Below are 20,125 nucleotides of genomic sequence, written 5' to 3'. Positions count from 1 at the left end.
CCATTTAACATGGAAATGCCTATTTATTTATATATGCACATTATCAGAATGCCTCATTTATGGATTGACACAAACTTTAAATATAATTTATGTCTTCATTTGATGATGTATTGTACCTATCANTATAGATAGGCCAGTACATCATCTGCAGACCTTCAAGGTCTGACAGTTTACGTATTTGAATGATTTAGAGTCTTAAAGAATTTATAATGTAGTTTTTTCAGCAAAGAAATGCAGATCGTATTATCGGGTTATTATGGGGGTTAAAGCAGAAGCATAACCATGGAAAGAAATATTTTTTTCCAAATTGAAAGGTACAAGGAGTAAATTATGAAAAGCACAATGAAACAAGGTTTCAAATTGGTCTGGATTTTACTATAATAATTTAGTCGAAGAACATTGAAACCAGACTGCCAGACAGTTGCGTATTCTGGCTGCATTATATAACGAAGCGAAATATTACTTGGTATGAGCTTACAATTTCACCAGAGGAAAACCGATCAAGCTTGTCCAGAAATATTCAACATACTATAAGTGGAATGACACGAATGACTATGCCAAAATAGAAAAATGAATTATTTAAAAGAAGACTTGTCTAATTTTTGTTTGCCTTTAAATGCTGCAAAGAAAAGTTATTCAAAATCCAATGCAAACCGGACTATCGCTGTCCTAGATGTACTAATACTAAACCAATTGGTTTTGGTTATGGAAATCGCAGTCTTACTAATGCAGGTGTTCATATAATTCAAATGGCGTTGAAACTGTATTCGACTTTCCGATTTTCCGGTGAAACTTCTACTGAAGAATGGATGTAGGAATTTCCAAAACCAAATTTATAGAAAAAGAATGAACTATATACCTCCAATAATCAACTGAAGTGATACCGAAGTCTTTATTTTGTCATTTAAAGGCCGTAAATACCAAAAAAGAAAGTTTTACTCCTTTGAAAACTCGCTCGTATAGTAAACCGGGATTTTACAACGAATGTCTACGGCCATATCCAGCATAAAGCATGATTACCCGTCCGATCAATAATTATTAAGCTGCTGAGAGCGATGCTGAGTACGTTAGTGGGAGACCATAATGGAAACCATCGTGCTGTAGACTTTCTTTTTAATTTTTTCATTTTTGATATCTAATGATACCCACTGTTTTAATAGGCAGAAAATTTTCAAGCACCATTTTACACTAGGATTTCGCGACCCTTCGATACAACTCTGAATGTATAGGCTCATTCACCAACTAATGTACCCCCTGCAGTCTTCCTGGCCAACTGGAATAAAAAGAAAGTCCGAAAAGCATGGTATTCAAAGGTTATGTTTAATTTGCAACAATTCAGCAAACGCCAAAATTGTACGGAGGTAAACCGACTTGCACTCGCACGACTCAATAAAATTTTTGCTCACTGAATAATTTTTTTTTTCAAAATATCGAAATCTCCAGAGGTTGTTAGCTATTTGAAATCCAATAAATAAGTCAATAGAAATGTTGAATATACCTCAACTAGGGCGCATGAGAATGGGGCCAATGAACATTTTCAACTCGATACGTCAGCTTTCCTTGGGGCACTTGAAACCAATGGAAGGGGCAGTCAAAAGTTATAAGAGACTTGGTAGAGGTCCAGCCAGTAAAGGGGGGAAATCAGGAAGAGGTCAAAAGGGTCAAAAAGCCCGAGGATCGGTCCCCAGGTTATTCGAAGGGGGTCAAACACCAATGTGGAAGAAGTTACCAATCATTGGATTCAAAAGACCACATGCCCGAGTTTATAATGAGATCAAATTGGAGAAAATACAAGATTTTTGGAATAATGGAAGAATTCCATTGAAAGAAGGAGATACTTTAAGTATTGGAAAGATGAAGAGGTATGGAATAGTTAGTGGTACTATAAAGGATGGGGTTAAAATTTTAAGTAATGGTAAAGAAAATTTTAAAGTCCCATTAAATATTGAAGCCAGTAAAGCCAGTATACCAGCTATTAGAACCATAAATAAGAATGGATTCAAGTATACTTCTGTTTATCATAGTAAGTTAGGATTGACAGCACATATAAATCCTAATAGATTTTATTTAAAGAAGGGATATTTACCATTACAAGCCCGTCCAACCCATAAAAGAGATATCAAATATTATTCGAACCCATTGAAAAAGGGTTACTTATTAGAAGATAGATCGATTTTATTGGATAGATTAGAAAACTACCAAGTCAAGAGAGAAGTGCCAAAATCATCATTAGATTTACAATTAGAACAAGCATCAACCAAGAAATTTAATGATTATCATCAAACCAAGGTAATTAACATGTCTGATCTTTAATAATGTATATAAGAACTTGTAAATAAATATATTATTCCTCGATATCGATGTACACTTGTAAATAAGTATATTATTCCTCGATATCGATGTACACTTGTAAATAAGTATATTATTCCTCGATATCGATGTACACTTGTAACAAGTTTTCGACAATTAATTGAATATCGTTTAGTTTTATTGGATGGTGAAGTAAATCTTTTTCGTGAAAAGAGTATTTATATTTTCTTAGAGCAAATAGCGTTGAATCCTGGGTCATTTTGATGATTTCTTTAATATTGATTCGTTCCGTTTTACTTATGGTTGAACTTTTAGTGGAAAGCCCTCTTAATCTAAGTCCACTTAGTATAACTTTATTTATGGCTTGTAGAATTTGGTCATTATTAGTGAATCCACTTATGTCGGGATGGATAATTGGCGGAGTTGAGCCTTGCGACTTGGACTGTAGCTTCCTCTGTTTATCAAGAAGGATCTTATCGAAGATTTCATCGTTATTTGAAATCGAAGTATCTTCATCTTGTTTATCATCAAGAATCGAATATAATTGATTGAAATTTATTATAAAACACCTTATTTTCATCATTCTCGCATCAGGGTAGAAAACCAAGTACTCTTCGTCCCTGGACTTGAATAGCATGCCAACCTCATTCGAATAACCAAACAACTTCCCAAAAAAATCATTGGTCTTATCATCATTGGAGTATACCATCATGTTTTCTGATCCAATAAGGTACACCGGTACCATTTGATAATTAACGTAGCTTATCCACGACACGTCCTGCAAGTCCTTGGGAGCCGGTCCCTTCGACCACAACTGCACGTCCCGGATCTCTTCTCCTGGAGCACCTAGCACCACCGTCGTTATATCCATCCTGACCACTATAAAGCCAAAGTATTAACTTAATCTACAAATCCGTACCTTTTTTTCAAAATCCAACCTGCAAACCAACCTGCAAACCAACCTGCAAACCAACCTGCAAACCAACCTGCAACATCCAACCTGCAAACCCAACCTGCAAACCCAACCTGCAAACCCCAACCTGCAACTGATAGCCTTCTGTTACATTAGACCTCTAGTTAGACGAGCACCGGCAGCGTCTTCAGCACCGTTATATGTGCTGCAGCGAAAAAGTAGGTTTACTGAACTGAATACCGACCGGCCAGCTACTCCCAGACAACCCCCCCCCTACCCCCCGGACAGACACTCTATGAGATACTCGACCAGACGCTACCGGGAAGACGGGACGTGCGCCCACCGGCACAAAACACCCAGACACCAAATTTACTCATCGCACGAAAAAAGAAATTAAAAGGGAACAAAAGCAGGAAAAAACGGTCAAGGGGTGCTCAGATTTTGACCAGAAAGCTTAATGCTTGAGCCGACGGAGAGCGACAGCCAAAAGAAAAAAAAAAAAAAAAGACAGAGCCAGACAAAACGATCATCTCTTTGAATCGAGCTGTCAAGTATTTGTTTCAGATATCTATATACTTCAAGGATAAGTGGCTGCAGAAGCGAAGTTGTTGAAGACAAGAAGTCATTGGATATAGATTATAGAGTAAGGTTTTTTTTTTTTTTTTTCTTTTAAAAGGTTAATTTAGGTTGCATTGTAATAATATAGACTTGATAAGAATGATGTCGGTTAGTTCTAGGGTATATAGTGTATCCAGGGTATATTCAGATGTGAATAAGATCAAAAGCAGTGAATATTGGGACTATGAGAACCACCAGATTGAATGGGGGGAGATTAAGAATTATGAAATCATTAGTAAGATTGGTAGAGGGAAGTATAGTGAAGTGTTTCAAGGGATTAACATTATAAATGAAGAGCCATGTGTGATTAAGGTGTTGAAGCCGGTTAAGATGAAGAAGATTTTCCGAGAAGTGAAGATATTGAAAAACTTGACCGGAGGACCCAACGTTATTGGGTTATTGGATATTGTTAAAGACGAACAGAGTAAGATTCCAGCATTAATATTTGAACGAATCAATAATCTTGATTTTAGAGTGTTGTATCCTAAATTCGGTATTAAAGATATTCAGTATTATTTTAATGAATTATTAATTGCATTAGATTATTCTCATTCCATGGGGATAATCCATCGGGATGTTAAACCACAAAATATTATGATTGACCCTCATAATAAAAAATTGAGATTAATCGATTGGGGGTTGGCTGAGTTCTACCATGCCGGGGTCGACTATAATGTCAGAGTTGCTTCAAGATACCATAAAGGTCCGGAATTATTAATTAACTTACAGCAATATGATTATTCTTTGGATTTATGGTCGGTTGGCTGCATGTTAGCGGCAATCATCTTCAAAAAAGAACCGTTCTTTAGAGGCGATTCAAATAATGACCAATTGGTCCAAATTGCAAAAGTCTTGGGTACCAAAAAATTATTTGACTATATCAATAAATACGGGATCAACTTGAGTGACGAATACGACTCCATCTTGGGGGATTATGATCCTAAGCCGTGGTCCTCCTTCATAACCAACGAAAACCAACATTTAATCAGTAATGAAGTCATTGACTTGATTGATAAATTATTAACCTACGATCACCAATTAAGACCAACCGCAAAAGAGGCCATGGATCACCCTTTCTTCAAAATTTAAATAGAGCTCTAATATACTAATACCACTTGTATCCGCTTACTTTTGTATCCGCTTACTTCTGTATCCGCTTACTTCTGTATCCGCTTACTTCTGTATACCTTACTTCTGTATCCGCTTACTTCTGTATACTCTTGTATACCCCATTGAAAGACTAGTCAAGTATAATGGGTATAGCCGTACCGCGGGGGGTACGGGTGTCCGCTGCGACTCGTCTGTTTACTCTGTACACAAAAACACGCCATCTGTTTTCATTTTTTTTTTTTTTTTTTTTTTTTTTTGGTGATTTTTTTTTTCTTTTCCAGTCTTATATATGTTTCAGACCAACTTCTTACTTCTCCCACACAGCCATTGCTATATATACCGTCGTCTTTGCTTATCTGTGCTGCTGTGCTAGTTGCGTCGTCTCGTGCGTATGTCAAATTGAAGCCTTTTCTCCTATTGTACCATTACTCCAGAGATTGATATTGCGCGTTGTCTAAAATATTAGACCGATCCAGAGTGACAAAATTGACTACGAAGTTCCCAGGTTTATTTATATATATAATTGATTCTGTTGCCGATAACTACGTTGAGAGTCCGTTGAATTATTAGGTCTTACTGCTATAGAGAATGGTATCTCAACCAGATTGGGTTCATGCCCAACACAAAACCATGACAAGATGGATAAATTCGACTCTTGGTCTATCTATTAAGGACTTGACTAAAGATTTGGCAGATGGATTGGTTCTTATTAAGCTTATTAACCACGTGAATGCCGAAACCGATGCTGTTCCTTATAATTTAACTCCAATGTATTCCAAACCAACTTTTAAATTACAAAAAATCGAAAACTTGAACGATTTCTTACAATTCGTTAAACTCGTTTGCAAAATCAATATTTGTAATATTGACGCAGATAATATCATCGATGGTAACTTGAAATTGATCTTAGGGCTAATTTGGTCGATTTTCATTTACTCAACTTCAAATTCACTTATTGAAAAATCTCAAAATAACTCCTTAATTGAAATTAAATCAATCTTGATCAATTGGTGTAATAATATTATACATAAAAGGGCCTTACCCCAATTGTCCAACTTTAATAAAGATTGGTCGTTGGAAATAAACCGTCCTGACTTGACTTTTGCGGCTATCTTATCGTTTTATTTGCCGGACTTGATTAACTATAATGATTTTGTCTTGCCAGGGAAAACTTATCAAAATTTATCAAACGTCTTGAACGTGGCCACGGACAACTTGGGCATTCCGGCGTTGGCAGACGTTGACGATTTCAATTTCTTGGTCCCCGACGAAAAATGTGTTATATTCTACGTTTTAGAATGGTTTAAGTTTTTCGAAATGAATTCAAATGATGAGGTAGAAAGTCTCATTGAAGAAACCGAGTTAGAATCAATCGATAATCAAAATCCAATCTACTTTGACGAGTTCTTCCAAACTATCGTCGCCACTATCAAATTAAAACATATCTATGAAACTAAATCTCTCAGACTCATTAATCAATTGAATTCTAATATACTAAAACTTACTAACTCTTTGGAATTCATTAATAATCAAGATTTGGTGCCAATATTATCAAATAACATCAATATTTTCTTAAATACTTTCAACTCGAATGAAGAGTTGGTGGCGGCAACTACTGATAATTTTAATAATATTGAAAATAACTTTAATCATTTAATCTCAATCTTAACTGAATTCGATCAATATAAGACGATCTTGAAACCAGAATACATTTATAATGATTTCCCAGAATTATCAAAATCATTAAGCTCAATATCAGTCAACCTAAATCTAATTGGTATCACTCAAAATTATCAACCACCAAAATCTTTAACCTTACCTTCCTTATTAAATAAAATGGATAAATTGCAAGATTTAGAAACTTCGTTGTCTTTAAAATTGAAAAGCTTGATTGACCAATTAGATAATTGGCAAGATTTCAATCTTCATCTCACTTCATTAGCACAAAAATTACCTGAGTGTCGTAATAATAACGAAAAAAAATCAATCATTTGTGATTATATTAATAGATTCGAATATCTTATTTCGGTTAATCACAAATTGGATTTTTTCAATAGAACTTTGGAATTAACTAAAAGTCCAAAAGAATTACAAAAACATCTAGATTCCTTGAATAATCCTTGTCATGATTGCTCTCCTATAAAGATAAATTTTGAAGATTCTCAAATCTCTCAGTTCAAAGCTGTCTTACCCCAAGATAAGCTGTTGAATAACCTATCTTTCATTGACTTGAATTCTCTTTTGAAAAACTTCTTTCAAAATCAAAATGATAAAAATTCATTCCAATCATTTATTCAATTAATCCCAAACCGTACTCTCGTTTTAAATAGAAGTGAAAGTGATTTCAATATCCACTATCCTTCAGATGAAAGTGACGACTCAAATTCCTTATTCGATGGCTTGTCCAAAAAGGTCGGTGGTAAGCTAATGGGTAATTATGATAAAGTATATAACTTAGCTGAATTCATTGACAAATTAGAAAATGGTTTCAAAATTTAATCTTTTATTCGGGAATTTTTCGGTTTTTTACTTCTTTTTTCAACTATTCTTTTACTTTCTTCTAAATTTTTTCATTTCTTACGCTTAATGGGTTCATGATTTATGTTTTCACTTCTTCAATTGTCAATTCTGTCAGTATCATCGTCTATAGACTCCGTAGGCTGCAAATATATTCGTATAATACACGACCTCTGCTAATTTTCCAGTGCCAAAAAAAAAAAAAAATCACTCCATCAACTACTTCTGAACAGCTTCCTTTATAAACCACTCTTTACTTTTTCACAAACCAAGTGAAATGTCTGAATTCAATACCGAAGAACCCTTGACTTCAAACGTCAGACCAGCAACCGACGCTTTGCTTACTGTCCGTATCGTGAAGTCATTTCCTTATCGTAATGTGAAAAATACCCTCATAAAATCCATCAACTTGAAAGAAACTACTCCAAAACAATTGTTTGACCAAATCTTAAACATAATAAACACAACCGGTGGATTAAGACCTTATAGAAATGTCGAATATAACACCATCAAGATCTATACGAAAGCTCATGGTACCAAGTCAATGAACTTGGTTATTAACTTCGATAATGATCAAGATTGGATAGTTTTTTGTAATGACGAACTGAACAAAGTCGATGACGAAAAGAAAACCTTGTGGGACTTTGGGATAGAAAATGAAACCGAGTTGAGTATCTTCAATTATAACGATTATCTTGAGTTCAAAAAGAATCCTGAAGAAAAATGGTAGACAGATTAGGTAAATCTTAGCATATTCAATTTTTATTAATGCATGAATGACCCAATTTTTTATTTGTAAGTCGTATTAAGTAAGTTATCCACATCTGAAGGTATTCTTCTAGCTCGAAGCCATCGTTTTGTTTATTTTACACCAAGTCTAAATCTTACTGCAAAATTGTAGCATCGCACAAATTTGAATGCTTTGAAGTGAAGAGAAAAAAGTCGATGAAAATTTTCGATCAATAGATCAGTTTGACCTTTTACATCGGTGACATGTGTGGGATACTATACTCCATTCAAGATCAAACTTCTCAAATTGACCATCCATCGGTTTTTGGAAATGAAATTTCGGAAGAAAATGGTGTGAGTTTCTACGAGACAGATGATACCGAAAAGATCAAATCTTTATTGATTCAACCTCAACTTGACAATGACTTGATCTTGACCAAAAGTGACCAAATGAAATTAGATAACTTAGAAAGACTTAGGACATTGAACGAAAAACTAATAAGCTTGAATAATACAATCAAAAAAAAGCTTGACGATGATAAGTTAAAACAAAAACTTGAGATTGAACACCAAATTGACCAGATAGTCAATCACCCTATTCACGATGACGAGCTTTTGAATCAAGACTACAATCTTTGGAATGATTTAATATCAAGAATTGCGTGTAGGGGACCTGATTATATTCAATATCAGCAATTTTGTCATCATGATAAGAACATCCAGTTATTCTCCTCGATTTTATCATTAAGACAACCATTTAATAAACAACCCACTGAAACTGATGATTTCATACTACAGTTCAATGGTGAACTCTACAATGAAGAGTGCTTGAATACTAATGATACAGATTTTATTATTCATTTATTGTCTAAGAATTTGAATGCATGTAATACTCGAAAACTGGCTGTTTTGAAAACTATCGCCGAGCTAAATGGTGAATTTGCATTCGTTTTAACTGATAAAATCGAAAATAAAGTTTACTTTGGGAAAGATTATATAGGCAAAAGAGCACTTTTATATTCCATGGTAGATTCCAGATTAATCATTAGTTCTTTACCTCCAGCTGACCATTCGAGACAGAACTACATCGAATGCAAAAGTAGTCAGTTATATCAGTTAGACATGACTAGCTTCAAGTTGGATACCGTTGAATATGAATCTATATGGAGTGAGTTTGGTTCTGATCAAAGAATCAGCTTCGACCCGTTGGTTTATAACTCCTCAATTGCCAATGTTTCTTCTAAGATTGAAAATTTATATAAAGTATTGAACAATGCATGTCTAAAACGTCAAAATACTATACATCCTTTGCATGAAACCCAAGGTTCTCAATTAGGTATACTATTCAGTGGTGGGTTAGATTGTACGGTTATTGCGGCGATGATAAGTGATAATATAATTCAGAATGGCAATAGAGGATACATTGATTTAATGACTATCGGATTTGACAATCCAAGGACTAATATGAAGGCCAGCGAATCCCCAGACCGTAAATTGAGTAAAAAATCATGGTTCAATCTCCTGAAGAAATACAATAATGAACTGTTTAAAATTAGATTGGTTGAAATCAATGTCGAATATAGGGAATGGTTAATTCATAAGAAAAGAGTTGAAAAATTAATATATCCTGCAAATACAGAAATGGATTTGTCAATTGCAATTGCCTTCTGTTTAGCCAGTAGATGCTCTAATGATTTCAAAATCGAATTGAATGACGAAATTCCGAAAAACTTGGATTTTAATGAATATATGGAAGATGAGTCAATTTATTCAACTTTTGATTCGAATTATGCTTCTAATGCAAAAGTATTATTTTCTGGGTTAGGAGCAGATGAATTATTTGCGGGATATTCAAGACATGAATCGATATTTAACGATATTAATATTGACGCTTCTGATAGCATTTTACTGAAAAAGTACCAAGAATTATCAGAATCGTTAATTTATGATATTCAAGTCATTTATAACCGTAATTTAGGTCGCGATGATCGAGCTATATCATCTTGGGGTAAAGAATTAAGATATCCATACTTAGACAACAAGGTTATCAACCATGTTATAAACGACATCGAACCCAATCTTAAGTTAAAATACGAATGGCAGTTGAAAACCACAAAGAAAGATAAAGTTGGTAAACAAGTAAAAACTTATGTGAGAAAATGGATTCTTAGAGAATTGGCAGAATTCATGGGGCTTTCATGGGTCAAAGATGAAATGAAAAGAGCAATCCAATTCGGTGCTAAAAGTGCCAAATTAGAAATCGGTCAAAGTAAAACAAAAGGAACGGATAATTTATAGAGTGTATTAGAATATAAATATATATAATTAATAATGTTCAAGTCTGCTTATTTTGCAATTCATGCACCCATTTGGGTTCAATAACCAAACACTCACACTCAGTCAATAAGTTAGCCTTAGACTCGATATAATCAGTGGTAGGCAGCTGCAAGTTCCCGTCGTTTAAGTCGAGTTTGAATACGCTTCCCTTAACGAAACACTTTCTTCCGGTTTTCTTAGTAGTCTCACACTTTATAAGAACAAATGAATCAACGTAGCAAGGCTGTTTATAGTTGATATTGAGATTTGCAGTTACCCCCTTCTTCGAATGGAAATTTTGAAATGCCAAACGACAAGTGATTTCGTCAAGAATAGTGGCTAATAAACCTCCGTGGATTATCTTCTGGTGGCCCGAAAGCTTTGATCCCAAGTGAAAGAATGTATAGCTGTAATTCTTTTCATTCTTTTCCAACTGATCAATGTCTTTATATTCGCTTAAAAATTTATCATCAATCAAATAGAAAGAGTTACTTCTGAAATTAATTTTGCCCCTTCCAATCAAGGTTTCACCGGTAAGAGTGGGCCAGATGTTTTCTTCGATCAATGAGCTATGGTTATTGGTCTTGGAATGTTCTTTGTAAAGATCATTGAAATATTGGTAAACTGGATGATCCAAGAGTATTTTCTCATAGTCTGGCGACCCTTTGTCTGCTTCAAAAGGACTGTTTTCTTTGGAATTAACCAAGGTACTGCTTTCGTTTTCAGGTTTTGTCATAACTATGTAGACTTGCCGGTGTATTTACTCGTATTTGACGGGCTTGACTTTTTAGAGCTACTTAAACTTGTTCCGTGGCTAAAGCTCAGTTTGGTTTGTGGGGGATGCATTACATGCAGTCCTATGATTTTTTCAGCCAAAACATCATATTATCTACAAATAAATACAATTACAACTAAATAAGTAAATGTGTATTAATAAGGTATCTCCAGAGTCATCATCATCATCATCGTCATCATCATCGTCATCATCAAAAACAAACAAAAATAGGTCTTATTATTACACAGCAAGTAACATTCTCATAAACAGATTATAAAACAGAACTGAACAAAGTCTTGAACTTTGTCTTAGCGTCATGTTCGATGACGTTACCGTGGCACATGACAATCAGCTTGAAATCCCAATTGTATATGGTCTTCAAACCTTCAGCTGATTGTGCAGTGTTACAGATCTTGTTAAGAAGAAATCTTCCGACAGTACTATCTGGATGTAAGTATCTGGAAGAGCAAGACCAGCCCAGGTACGGATTATAATCTTCAGGATACCCTGTTTCAGGGCTGAACTGTTCCAATTTTTCTCCATTTCCCAAATTGAACAATAAATCTGCTTCGAATAAGATCTTAGAGTTAAAATCGTAAGTAACAAGCTCTTTATTGGCATGATGCGGAAGATATACAAATTGGAAGTTCTTCAAGATGGCCGACTCTTTTATACCAATTTCTTCTAAAACAGAAGCATCGATCAATTTATTAGCATATTTAGAAGTAATGGTATAATCAATCGGGCATGATTCACCTAAATCGACCGATTCCATGGCAATGATTTTCATAGCCGGGTACTTCTCTTTGAAAGACTTAGCAGCCATAGTATGTTCCTTGTCTGGAATAATCAAGTGAGTGACATCAAAGGCTGAGCCTCCAGTCAACTTTTGTATAGCCTTATCGACTTCTTCCCCGTAGGGAATTGCAGACCAAACTATAACAGAATTATCATAATTGAAAAGAGCCATTCTAGCCCCGAAATTGACCTTGTCAAAACGCTTGAAGCTGCATGATGAAATGACTATGTTTGGAGTCAAGTTTCTTGTAACTACTCTCAATGGATTTGGGTAAGTCATCTTAAAATTCAGCCTAAAGTATAAAGTATTTGAATTGTGAAATTCAAGTTCGGGGATTATCAACAACGATATCTCATTTCCCTCTGACACGACATTTGCATTCGCGACATATACGACATTCCTACGTTGCTCTTTTTTGCAGTAAAAAAACATATATTGATATAGTTCTAAACAGCTCTGATTAGAGCTAAAGTATCACCCGGACCTACAACGTCTCCTTCTTCTACGATGAATTCGAGCACTTCGTAGCTGGTGTCAGTTGTATTTTTCAGGTTCAGGTCTTCCTCTTCGTCGCTGTCCTCATCATCATTGATTGGTTTGATTGCAATCTCCATTTTCATTGCTTCAAGAATTATCAAGGTATCCTCAGCTTTAACTCTTGAACCGGGCATGAAATTAATTTTAAAGATATTTGCAGCCATGTTTGATTTGATCTTAATAGTGTTTGGATCGTTGAGGATGTCTTTGGACTGTCTGGCGGAAGCTTCTCTGGCACTTTCTTTTGCAGCTTCAAGTTCAGCTAACCACTTTTTATGGGAAGCCTCTTCCTCTTCTACGAGAAGTGAGGTGGCTTTAATTTTGGCTTCATTTACTTTGTCAATGTCATGATGCTTTTCTTTTAAATATTTATCATAAGTTTTAAAGTCAAATTCAACTTCTTCTTTTTGGATATCCAATTTCCCAGTGATTAACTTGTTATTCAATTCATTAAGCTGCTCCTCATCAACCTCATAATAAATAATCTGATCAAAGTTATTGAAATACCATGGTTGTTTGCCAAATGTTTTCCAGCATAAATCTGGAAGGGTCATCCCCCAAATCATATAACCACCGGGAGAGTCAATGGAATAAATTGAGTTACCAACAGAACCTGAACCAATGGAGCCTTTGGGGGTGAAAGTTCTTGCCGGATTAAACTTCCCCGTTTTAAATCTGGTACGTGGGTCCATGTTCACAGCTAAGGTATTGCCACAGAAGAATGAAACAGCAGTGACCACTTGGGTTTGGCCAATGACGTTGGCTTTGAATTTTTCAAACAGATCAATGCAATTAGCTTTGCGTACGTATTCGATGTTATCAGGTAAATATGGTGCATAAGGTCTTTGAGAATGCATATATCTTTCCATGCAATGCTTTAAAGCACTATGGTTGAAACAACATGGAAGTCTATACAAGGTACTTTTGATCTTGAGACCATGAGGTGGCGGAATCTTCGATTCAATGTTTGCAAGTATCTCAATAAATTCTTCTCTATCAATGATATTGGAATTGAACAAAAACCCAGTGGATCCAGTGCAAGATTCCTTTCTGATGATAGCCTTGATGAATTTAGAACTCCCATCGTATTTATCGATTTCAATCTCTAAGGCTTTCTGGCGACCGTTATTCAATAACGTAAAGTGATCAATTGCAAAATCAGTAAGAATCATGTTTTCTCCAGCTTGTCTGATAGTGAATTCAGGTAAACCTTTGTCTTGGTTACTTTTTCTGTGATACAAATTGGTTTTAGATATTTCGTCAACTTCGTTTTCGTATTGATCTAATTCATCAGTAAAGTCAGGCAAGTCTGTACCTTTTTTAATAGCATTTTCTAATTCAACAAAAAAAATTTCTCTTTGTTCGGATAGTCTTAAGGCATCCAGATAACTAATGAGTTTAAATTTTAAGCCGGCACCTATCTTGGCCTGTCCAATCTTCCACCAATCAGCTTTTGCTGGAGTGCAAATACAAGTGAAACCCGATAAAGTTCCACCATCAACACCAAATAAAGACACAACACTACCAACAATACTCAACCCACAAGTAGGATAAGGGTATTCTAAAATATTACTTGGATGAGAGCCTCCATCACCACCATCTTTCCTGGAGAAAACATTTGCAGGTCCATCTAATTTAGTACATCCTCTATTCGAATTCAAATTCACTCTATAGACAGTATTATAAAACATATCTAAACCTTCTTTGCTGCAAATTTCGGGAGTGTCATGAGGACCACTTAACATTCTTATGGTCCAAACATGGTCATCTTCCAAGCTCTCTAAAGAAGGCATGCAATGAGGAGGTAATTTGAATCCACATTTAGGAGAATGTTCATTGAAAGTTACTGGCTTTATTGCAAGACAATCACCATTCATAAGAACTCTTCCCTGATGACCACCTAAATTTAAAGTAGGTGTACAACTTTTTGAACCAAGATACGAAGCAACATCTGGTAAACCACCACGAATTGCTAAATAAGCTCTGGCACCTTGACCGATAAAATCACCAATTTTAATGGTTGAATCGGCAGGGACTGTTATTGCGGTGAACATAGGTAAATCCTTTCCATTTGATCTAAATTTGAATTTTCCACCAGCGAGACATATTGTTGCCAGTGAATGGAATTTTATAGTTGGGCCCTTGAATGTTATTTCTAAAGCTTCAGATTTACGGTCATTACCCACGATCAAATTAGCTAATTGCAAAAACAAGGGATCGACAGGTCCAGATAAGGGGATACCAGCACTATAGGATTCACGCCCAGGTAAATCCTGAATGGAAGTATAAGCACCAGGTTGCAAAATTTCAAGCAATGGAGGGATATACTCGAAGGATCTGTTCAAGAACGAAGTCAAAGTATAGCCAGACTGAAAGTTTTTGCTTGATAGTATTTTAGATAAGTAATCAATATTCACAGGAGGTCCTTGAACTTTTGTTTCCTTGAGTAATTTAATCATTCCATCGATTGCCTTGACTCTGTTTGGGGCGAGTATCATGGCTTTTGCTAATAATGGATCAAAGTAAGGAGAAACTTTATTACCAGTAGAAATCCAGTGATCAATTCTTACTTCACAATCATCAACTGTCTGAGGAAAATCGACATTATGAAGAATACCGGGAGAAGGCTGGAAATTCTTAGCAGGGTTTTCAGCATATATTCTGCATTCAATTGCCCATCCTTGGGGGATTGCAACACCGTCATTATCCACTTGATAAGACCCTTCGGAAAGAAGTGTTTTTTTGGGTAATCCTACTTCATTCCTGGCCTCGAATTCAGCTTGAAGTAGCATAAGCTTCATTAAATCCACTCCATATATCAATTCAGTTATTCCATGTTCCACTTGAAGACGGGTATTCATTTCCAAAAAGTAGTAATCCCCTGAATCATCATCCACTAGAAATTCAACAGTACCAGCTGATTTATACTTGATGGTGGCTGCCAACTCTATGGCGCACTTAGATAAATTCTTTCTCAATTCCAAGTGGTTATAGCTTGGTAAGGCAACAAAAGGGCTTGGGGCTTCTTCAATAACCTTTTGGTGACGTCTTTGAATAGAACACTCACGCTCACCAAACGCAACCACATCACCTCGTCCGTTTCCAAAGATCTGGACTTCAATATGACGGCCATGTTCAATGTATTTTTCCAAATAAGCACCCGAATTCTTGAACAACGCCTTTCCCCTGGAAATCACATCGTTTAAGGCAGACTGTAATTCATCCTTTTCGTGAACTACCTTTAAACCCATTCCGCCACCACCAGCAGTTGACTTTATCATCACAGGGAATCCAATTCTCTCTGCTTCATTCAAAGCTTCTTCGTATGACTCGATCAATCTTGATCCTGGCACAATTGGTACATTACTCTTTTCTGCCAATTCTCTAGCACTGTGTTTCAAACCAAAGAGATTCACCGACTCAGAGGATGGACCAGCAAATATTATGCCCTTCTTGGATAATTCTTCCGCAAACTGGGGGTTCTCGGAGAGAAACCCATAACCTGGAACCACGACATCAGCACCGTAATCGACGGCTATTCGGACTATTTGATCGATGTCAAGGTACGCAGTTGCACCACTTCCATTTATCAAATGAGACTCATCGGCTTCAATTACATGAGCGGAATCAGCATCGTCACTCGAGAAAATTGCAATCGATTGTAAATTGTTTTCTTTGCAGCATCTTATAGTTCGACACGCTATCTCACCTCTATTGGCTATGAGAACCTTGCCAATCTTTGAAAATTCTGACATTTTGCTTTACCCTGAAAAGAAAACAAGTAAGCTACAACTAGATTCATCCGGAATCGTTTCATTTTTATCTTATCAAAATCTTTAAATAAGCTTCAACCGTTATTTGGATAAGAGTACAAGCTTTCCCTTCATTCGCGCTAAACTGTACTACTCCACCTGTAGACAATAGGCTTAACTCCTCGCCTGATAACGTTCAAGCTTAGCGGGAAACTAGATGGGTTAGCGGGAAGAGGATCATGCTACTAGAGATAGGAAGGTCAACTGAAATAACTCCCAGAGGCTTTAACTTAATACTTCTTTTTTTGCAATATATATTCAATTCGATTATGGTTGAACTTAATAAGGACTTGGATGCAAAAACACCAAAGGTATTGCTGGGACCTGCCGAACATAACGCTAAGTTGCTAGTAAGACATGAGATCAATTGTGATATGGGTGAAGGATTTGGACCTTGGAAGTTGGGGCCGGACGAAGAAATCATGCCATTGATCGATCGAGCTAACATTGCTTGTGCAGGTCATGCTGGTGATCCCAAGATTATGGAGGATATGGTCAGGCTAGCTAAAAAACACGATGTTAAATGTGGTGCTCATGTTGGACTACCTGATAAAGAAGGTTTTGGAAGAAGAATTTGGTTAATTGATCCTGAAGACATTTACCGGCTAACTATCTATCAGACTGGTGCTTTGAAAGGGTTCCTTCAAGCAGAAGGGGTCGAATTGACGCATATCAAGCCTCATGGGGAATTATATTTTTATGTCGAAAGGGATGAAAATGTCATGAGAGCAGTCATAAGAGCAGCCAAAGTGTTTGATGTGCCATTGGTTGCTGGTAAGTCAGCAAGGTATACTCAACTTGCAGAAGAGTACGGGGTCAAGCTCATTCAAGAATTTTATCCTGATTTGAATTACACCCCAGAAGGAACTTTATGTAGAATCAAAGCGGGTCCCAAAAGCCTTAAAACTCCGGAAATTTTGGCTGGGCATATTAACAAGGCATGTATTTCTGATGAAGTCGTTGATATTGAAGACACCACCTTGAATCTTGGCTTTAGCGGAAGTCCCCTTAGTTGCTGCTTACATTCGGATATGCCAAATGCTCTTGGTAATGTGAAGGCCGCAAGAGGTGCTATTGATGAAGTTAACAAGTCGTTAGGATTATCCGTAAGAAAGTAATACTTTCAGTCTCTTTTTCTTATAAGGAATATATACATATTTATTAATTATTAGTGCTATTTAAAGAAGATCTAAGAGGTCAGAATTCTTTTGATTTTGGATTGTAGGTTTGGTCTGGCTTCCACCCGTACCATTGGGGGTAAGGACCATATTTGAATCGAATCCAGGAGGATATTTCCTTGGTTGGCCGTTGGTGGTAGCCTTTTGAGACATCCTTTGATTCATGGGGAGAGACTTGTTTATTTCACTATTCCAGTTGATTTGAGGTGTAGTTTCTGCTTTTTGGAATTCTTCAAAGTCGTCGTCATCATCATTAAGCGTTTCTGGCTCAGGAATATTTCTTTTACCCCAAGTTTTATTCAAAGTATCTAACAAATTATTGTTCTGGTTGGACGAAGTGTCGCCAAAATTAAGTTTAGGTTTTAAAGTTTGGTTTTGGTTTTGATTTTGGTGATTCTTGTTCTTCAGAGACAACGGCTGATTCTTCATTGGTTTTGTAGTAGTCGTTGGCTTTACCGGTGTTTCATGAGAAGTTGGCTTAATTGGAACGGTCTTCGGAGCTGCTGTATCAATACTATGTCTAGTATTTATAATGCTGTTAAAATTTGTATCGGAATGTTTGGCCAATGAGTCTATTTTTTTGGTAGTTAAAATATTTTGAATTCTATTAATTTCATCAATGAAAGCTTTAAATTCCAGTTGATTACAATCATTACAAGCAAATGCAAGTTTGAAACATTGTGAAAGAACAGTATCAACCAACGATTCAAGGTCTAATGAAATGTGTTCACTCGAGCTTAACTTACCAAATAACTTCAATGTTTTACTAACTATTCTTTTATCCCTACTCTTTAAGTTTTTCAAGATTGGTAACAATTGATCTGCTACGATAATCTTATCTATTATTTTCTGATCAATCAATTTTTCAAACAAGTCAATGGTTGTGATTTTTGTAGAGAGAATGGTTGTTGTTTTAAACACTTGGCAAAGCAATGGGAACAATGAGTTTTTGATGTAAGGAAAGTCGAATTGATTTATCACTGTGATAAGTTTAGTCAAGAATAGATCCTGTAATTTGATCTGATCTGCTTGCAGATCAGTCTCAAGCGGTGATGAAGTTAGACATAAACTTGATAATTCTTTTATCACGCTAACCAATTGTTTGTCTTTCAATTTTGATTGTAAAGTTGATAAGTGTTCAATCAAAACCAATCTGATTTTAACCGAAGTGTTAATTAATAAGGTAAATGTGCAATCTTTTTTCTTCAAGAGGAGTAATTGGTCATAAACTTTATCCTGAAAAGATAAGCCTGAAATGCCGTCTCCAATTTCCAATGTTATTGTCAATGCATATGTTAAGAGTTCATTTATATCATTGTCTAACTTTTTACCTTTCAAGATATTGAGTTCATTTACTATGAGCTCAATCATTAAGGGTAAGAGTTTCTGATTTTTGAAATGAATGGGAAACTGTGAAAGAATACTATCGTTCAATAAACCATTCATGAAGATCAATTTCTCACTTATATTCTTCGTGGAAAATTCATCAACAAACCACATTGCCTTGATGATGCTTCCATCGAAAAATTCCGAATCAATAAACTGGTCAACAGAAATTCTATCAAAAGGGTATCTTGATAAAGTCTGCATTAAAAGTGGATAAATATTTTCTGGGACGTTTTTAAGAACGTATTTTAAATCACTTGAACGATGATTATAAAACTTATTAGCAAATTTTTGAAATTCTTGTTTATATTCAGTAATGCTATTAGGATCGAAACAATTAATCAAGTTATCTTCATTGTATAAGTAGTATATGAGGCAACCTAATGAAAAAATATCGTTAGCAAAGCCTAATTTTTGTTGGTTATCTAATATCAACTCGGGTGCAGTATAGTTTAAGTTGATATTAGAAAATGGTACTAATGAAGAATTGTTCATAATATAGTAATTTTCTCTCTCTTGTGGCGATATTTCATTCAAATTTTGTAAGAATTTAAAGCCACCTAATTTCCAATCTCCTTGATTATTTATATATATTGAAGATGGTTGTAAATTAGAATGAATAATTGAACAATTATTATGTAAAAACTGTAAACCTTTGGCAATTTCCAAAATACCTTTTTGTATACTCAAATCATCCAATTTCCTGCTGCTGACAGTCAACAAGTTATCATCAACCGGTTCAGAAACAAATAGAAACTTCAGCTTTGTTTCTTCGAGAACTTCATATATGGTTAGGATTTGTGGGTGTCTCAACTTTGTCAATTGGCTGATCTCAAACTTTATCAACTCATAGCATTCACTTATAATTACTCTTGGATTCTTTGACATTCCTGACATCTTATTTATTTGAGCTTCAAACTTAGTCTTATCAAAAATAAAAACCGACACCAACTTACCATTTGATTTGTGTTTTGCAGGGTATACCAACCATGGTTCCGACAGAAATGACGGTTTGTCCAGCACATTGTACGCAGCCCTTATCCCAGTCTTGAAAGGTAGCTTGAACATTTTGATACAGTGTTAATTATAAATACTAACATGGTTTCATTTTTACGCTTTTTGAGA

General features: G+C 35.6%; 11 protein-coding genes across 11 annotated transcripts; 6 read left to right on the top strand and 5 right to left on the bottom strand.

Moving 5' to 3' along the window:
- Nucleotides 1–1,518: 1,518 nt before the first annotated feature.
- MRPL10 (mitochondrial 54S ribosomal protein uL15m) lies at nucleotides 1,519–2,313 on the top strand (the record flags this gene model as incomplete). Its single annotated transcript, XM_020219771.1, has 1 exon — nucleotides 1,519–2,313. The coding sequence occupies one exon, from the start codon at nucleotides 1,519–1,521 to the stop codon at nucleotides 2,311–2,313; it is 795 nt and encodes a 264-aa protein (XP_020075576.1).
- A 109-nt stretch (nucleotides 2,314–2,422) lies between these two features.
- HYPBUDRAFT_111381 (uncharacterized protein) lies at nucleotides 2,423–3,181 on the bottom strand (the record flags this gene model as incomplete). The annotated part of the gene is made up of 1 exon (XM_020218828.1): nucleotides 2,423–3,181. One exon carries the CDS (start codon nucleotides 3,179–3,181, stop codon nucleotides 2,423–2,425), a length of 759 nt encoding a protein of 252 aa, XP_020075575.1.
- Nucleotides 3,182–3,881: 700 nt separating this feature from the next.
- CKA2 (casein kinase 2 catalytic subunit) lies at nucleotides 3,882–5,039 on the top strand. Its single transcript, XM_020221478.1, has one exon. The coding sequence runs from the start codon at nucleotides 3,941–3,943 to the stop codon at nucleotides 4,928–4,930; it is 990 nt and encodes a 329-aa protein (XP_020075574.1). The 5' UTR covers nucleotides 3,882–3,940; the 3' UTR covers nucleotides 4,931–5,039.
- A 246-nt stretch (nucleotides 5,040–5,285) lies between these two features.
- Nucleotides 5,286–7,644, top strand: ABP2 (Abp2p). Its single transcript, XM_020219770.1, has one exon. The coding sequence runs from the start codon at nucleotides 5,540–5,542 to the stop codon at nucleotides 7,448–7,450; it is 1,911 nt and encodes a 636-aa protein (XP_020075573.1). The 5' UTR covers nucleotides 5,286–5,539; the 3' UTR covers nucleotides 7,451–7,644.
- A 101-nt stretch (nucleotides 7,645–7,745) lies between these two features.
- On the top strand, nucleotides 7,746–8,251 carry HYPBUDRAFT_126076 (uncharacterized protein; the record flags this gene model as incomplete). Its single annotated transcript, XM_020219350.1, has 1 exon — nucleotides 7,746–8,251. One exon carries the CDS (start codon nucleotides 7,746–7,748, stop codon nucleotides 8,196–8,198), a length of 453 nt encoding a protein of 150 aa, XP_020075572.1. The 3' UTR covers nucleotides 8,199–8,251.
- A 22-nt stretch (nucleotides 8,252–8,273) lies between these two features.
- HYPBUDRAFT_242029 (putative asparagine synthase) lies at nucleotides 8,274–10,514 on the top strand. Its single transcript, XM_020223284.1, has one exon. It carries the CDS (start codon nucleotides 8,462–8,464, stop codon nucleotides 10,493–10,495), a length of 2,034 nt encoding a protein of 677 aa, XP_020075571.1. The 5' UTR covers nucleotides 8,274–8,461; the 3' UTR covers nucleotides 10,496–10,514.
- Nucleotides 10,478–11,287, bottom strand: HYPBUDRAFT_153316 (uncharacterized protein). Its single transcript, XM_020221477.1, has one exon. It carries the CDS (start codon nucleotides 11,247–11,249, stop codon nucleotides 10,533–10,535), a length of 717 nt encoding a protein of 238 aa, XP_020075570.1. The 5' UTR covers nucleotides 11,250–11,287; the 3' UTR covers nucleotides 10,478–10,532.
- Nucleotides 11,288–11,425: 138 nt separating this feature from the next.
- On the bottom strand, nucleotides 11,426–12,377 carry HYPBUDRAFT_153315 (uncharacterized protein). The gene has a single exon (XM_020221476.1). The coding sequence runs from the start codon at nucleotides 12,364–12,366 to the stop codon at nucleotides 11,560–11,562; it is 807 nt and encodes a 268-aa protein (XP_020075569.1). The 5' UTR covers nucleotides 12,367–12,377; the 3' UTR covers nucleotides 11,426–11,559.
- A 156-nt stretch (nucleotides 12,378–12,533) lies between these two features.
- On the bottom strand, nucleotides 12,534–15,905 carry HYPBUDRAFT_111113 (uncharacterized protein; the record flags this gene model as incomplete). The annotated part of the gene is made up of 1 exon (XM_020218810.1): nucleotides 12,534–15,905. The coding sequence occupies one exon, from the start codon at nucleotides 15,903–15,905 to the stop codon at nucleotides 12,534–12,536; it is 3,372 nt and encodes a 1,123-aa protein (XP_020075568.1).
- Nucleotides 15,906–16,705: 800 nt separating this feature from the next.
- HYPBUDRAFT_110463 (LamB/YcsF) lies at nucleotides 16,706–17,554 on the top strand (the record flags this gene model as incomplete). The annotated part of the gene is made up of 1 exon (XM_020218766.1): nucleotides 16,706–17,554. The coding sequence occupies one exon, from the start codon at nucleotides 16,706–16,708 to the stop codon at nucleotides 17,552–17,554; it is 849 nt and encodes a 282-aa protein (XP_020075567.1).
- A 60-nt stretch (nucleotides 17,555–17,614) lies between these two features.
- On the bottom strand, nucleotides 17,615–20,068 carry HYPBUDRAFT_149361 (uncharacterized protein; the record flags this gene model as incomplete). Its single annotated transcript, XM_020220200.1, has 1 exon — nucleotides 17,615–20,068. One exon carries the CDS (start codon nucleotides 20,066–20,068, stop codon nucleotides 17,615–17,617), a length of 2,454 nt encoding a protein of 817 aa, XP_020075566.1.
- Between the last annotated feature and the right edge of the window lie 57 nt (nucleotides 20,069–20,125).

This window comes from Hyphopichia burtonii, assembly GCF_001661395.1.
Source record: "Hyphopichia burtonii NRRL Y-1933 unplaced genomic scaffold HYPBUscaffold_5, whole genome shotgun sequence".
Lineage (NCBI taxonomy): Eukaryota > Fungi > Ascomycota > Pichiomycetes > Serinales > Debaryomycetaceae > Hyphopichia > Hyphopichia burtonii.
Note: the sequence above shows the minus strand (reverse complement) of the source record. Positions and strands in the feature narration are given on the sequence as shown.

Excerpts from the sequence above, each read along its gene's own strand:
- ABP2 (XM_020219770.1), top strand. The coding sequence starts at position 5,540 with ATGGTATCTCAACCAGATTGGGTTCATGCCCAACACAAAACCATGACA.
- CKA2 (XM_020221478.1), top strand. The coding sequence starts at position 3,941 with ATGATGTCGGTTAGTTCTAGGGTATATAGTGTATCCAGGGTATATTCA.
- HYPBUDRAFT_153315 (XM_020221476.1), bottom strand. The coding sequence starts at position 12,366 with ATGACTTACCCAAATCCATTGAGAGTAGTTACAAGAAACTTGACTCCA.
- HYPBUDRAFT_242029 (XM_020223284.1), top strand. The coding sequence starts at position 8,462 with ATGTGTGGGATACTATACTCCATTCAAGATCAAACTTCTCAAATTGAC.
- HYPBUDRAFT_153316 (XM_020221477.1), bottom strand. The coding sequence starts at position 11,249 with ATGACAAAACCTGAAAACGAAAGCAGTACCTTGGTTAATTCCAAAGAA.